This window comes from Chaetura pelagica, unplaced genomic scaffold (genome assembly GCF_000747805.2).
Source record: "Chaetura pelagica isolate M959 unplaced genomic scaffold, ChaPel_1.0 scaffold70, whole genome shotgun sequence".
NCBI classification, from domain to species: Eukaryota; Metazoa; Chordata; class Aves; order Apodiformes; family Apodidae; genus Chaetura; species Chaetura pelagica.
In genome coordinates, this window is record NW_009952265.1 from 4106679 (window position 1) to 4108664 (window position 1986).

The following is a 1986-nucleotide window of genomic DNA, read 5'->3' on the forward strand; positions in this document are numbered from 1 at the left end:
TACAATTGTTGTGGACCTAGCCCCAAATTCACTCACATCAGTGAGGTCTCGGTTGCTTCCAAGCCCAGTACTGACTCTGGTGCAGGAACATATTTTCCCTTGGCACCCCACTGTACAGGATCAGCTGTCAGGGCCCTGAAGGCAATGGCATGGGCAGGAGGGTGTGAGGCACCCAGTCATCTCTTCACCACTCAGTTGGAAAGCGCCCCTGCAAAGCTATAACCCAGGACAGCATGGAGATGTTTGCACACCATGTGGTATGAAATGCAATGAGACAACCCCCAGGCTTCCCATCAGACCGCCAGGAAAGCAAGGGCAACATGCATGGAAGGGCTGCCCCTGAGGTCCAAAGGCTCAAGGTCCGCTTAGTTAAACCAACTTCTTTTGCAGGACCTTCTGTGCCCTTGTCAAAACCCACAACCCTGATTAAGATTAAGCTCCTAATCATGAAGGAAAAATACAGCAGGATACCCTCACAGGTGAGGTTCATCAAGCTGTTGGAAGTAGCATGTCCCCTTTTATGTTCTTTCCCCACAAAGGAGAGGGGCAGTTAGCCCTTAATTTTCAGGAAATTCTCTTTACTTAGTCCAAATCCAGTTTAAATGCAAGTTTGTGGTAAAAGATATAAAAAGAGGATTATTGCTGGCAAAGTTCTGCATCTTTTTTTTCAACAAACTGCATGCCTGTGGCAAAGCTAAAATAACAATAACAATGCAATGTTTACTAGTCATGAATGTCGTGTCTTTTGTCTCTTGTGTGGTTATTGCTTTTGCCGTCACATGATGCTTGTTTTAATTTTTGCTTTGCTCTTCATGTGCTAAATTACTGCCATTCTGTACTTGATCATGGTTAGCAAGATTTTTGTGCTGTGGTTACGTATGTTTTTTATGTATGTGTGTGAAAAATAGAGGGAGAGACTTCCGATACACACAATGGAGTGTGCATTCTCACTGTATGTATGCATAGATACCAATGGCTAAAAGATATTGCATATACATATATATATATGTAGATATGAAGAATAACTGATATCAGAAATACAAGAGATGAAATTGATCTAGTGGCACAAGAATGGATTTTGATTGACTTAGAGAACCATCAGAATTCAGAAGTATATTTATAGCCTTGTATATAGTTTCTCTTTAATTTATGTAATATATGATTAGGTATATAAATTAAAGCAAAACGTAAACAGAAGACAATATCTCTTTCTCTGTGTCTTCCTACTTATGTATCTTTCATTTTTCTACTCCCTTTTGTACTCCTCCCGTCTACTTGCTTTGGCCTTTTGCTTTCTAACTTGCTGTAGCTCTGTTTTCCATCCACCTATATTGAGTTTTCAACACTCCCATGTGCCCCTATTGTTCTCCAGACATGGCTTTTGGGTTACAGTTATTTTTTTTAAGAAGTATGTTACAAACTCTTGATACAGCTACTATTTTCCGTGATGGTTTTGCTACACTTTGAACTGCTTTTTGCCTACTTCATATTTAAGAATATGTTCATGCTTTCAAATGTATTGTCCTCTCACTTTGATGTTTCTCTTAATACAGTAAAAGCAAATAGCACAGCAGGTGAACATTAGCAAAAGCCACAGCTCCACTTCCCAGCAAGTGGCAAAAATGTGAATATAACTAGGAAACCTAATTTATGATTGCGGGTAAATAGATTTTCCTTAGTATTTCGTACCTCTGTTAAATATTTTGTCTTAGTGAACACTCACAGATTTGCTTGTACGCATATATTTTCTGTCTTACACACAAACGTACACATGTGCCTTTCCCTTACATAAGTTTTTTTTCTTTGCTTTTGGCTGGTTGGGTTTTTTTTCTTTATTTAGGTTATTCACAATTTTGTCCTGCCTCAAAGGTATGCTAGTTCATGCCCCTCACTCTCATGCTGGCCATGACTGCCTACAGTCAGAGTGCAATCGGTACCATAGTTTTCTCAGTTTAGTCCAAGTCAATAGATATACACCGGCATTCC

General features: G+C 39.5%; 1 protein-coding gene across 2 annotated transcripts in view; it reads right to left on the reverse strand.

Moving 5' to 3' along the window:
* Window positions 1-1952: 1952 nt before the first annotated feature.
* The window catches only part of GREM1 (gremlin 1, DAN family BMP antagonist), a 904-nt gene continuing 870 nt past the window's right edge, over window positions 1953-1986 (reverse strand). For both annotated transcript variants that reach the window (XM_010007698.1, XM_010007697.1), the window contains one exon: window positions 1953-1986. In XM_010007698.1, coding sequence (XP_010006000.1) covers window positions 1953-1986 — 34 coding nt within the window.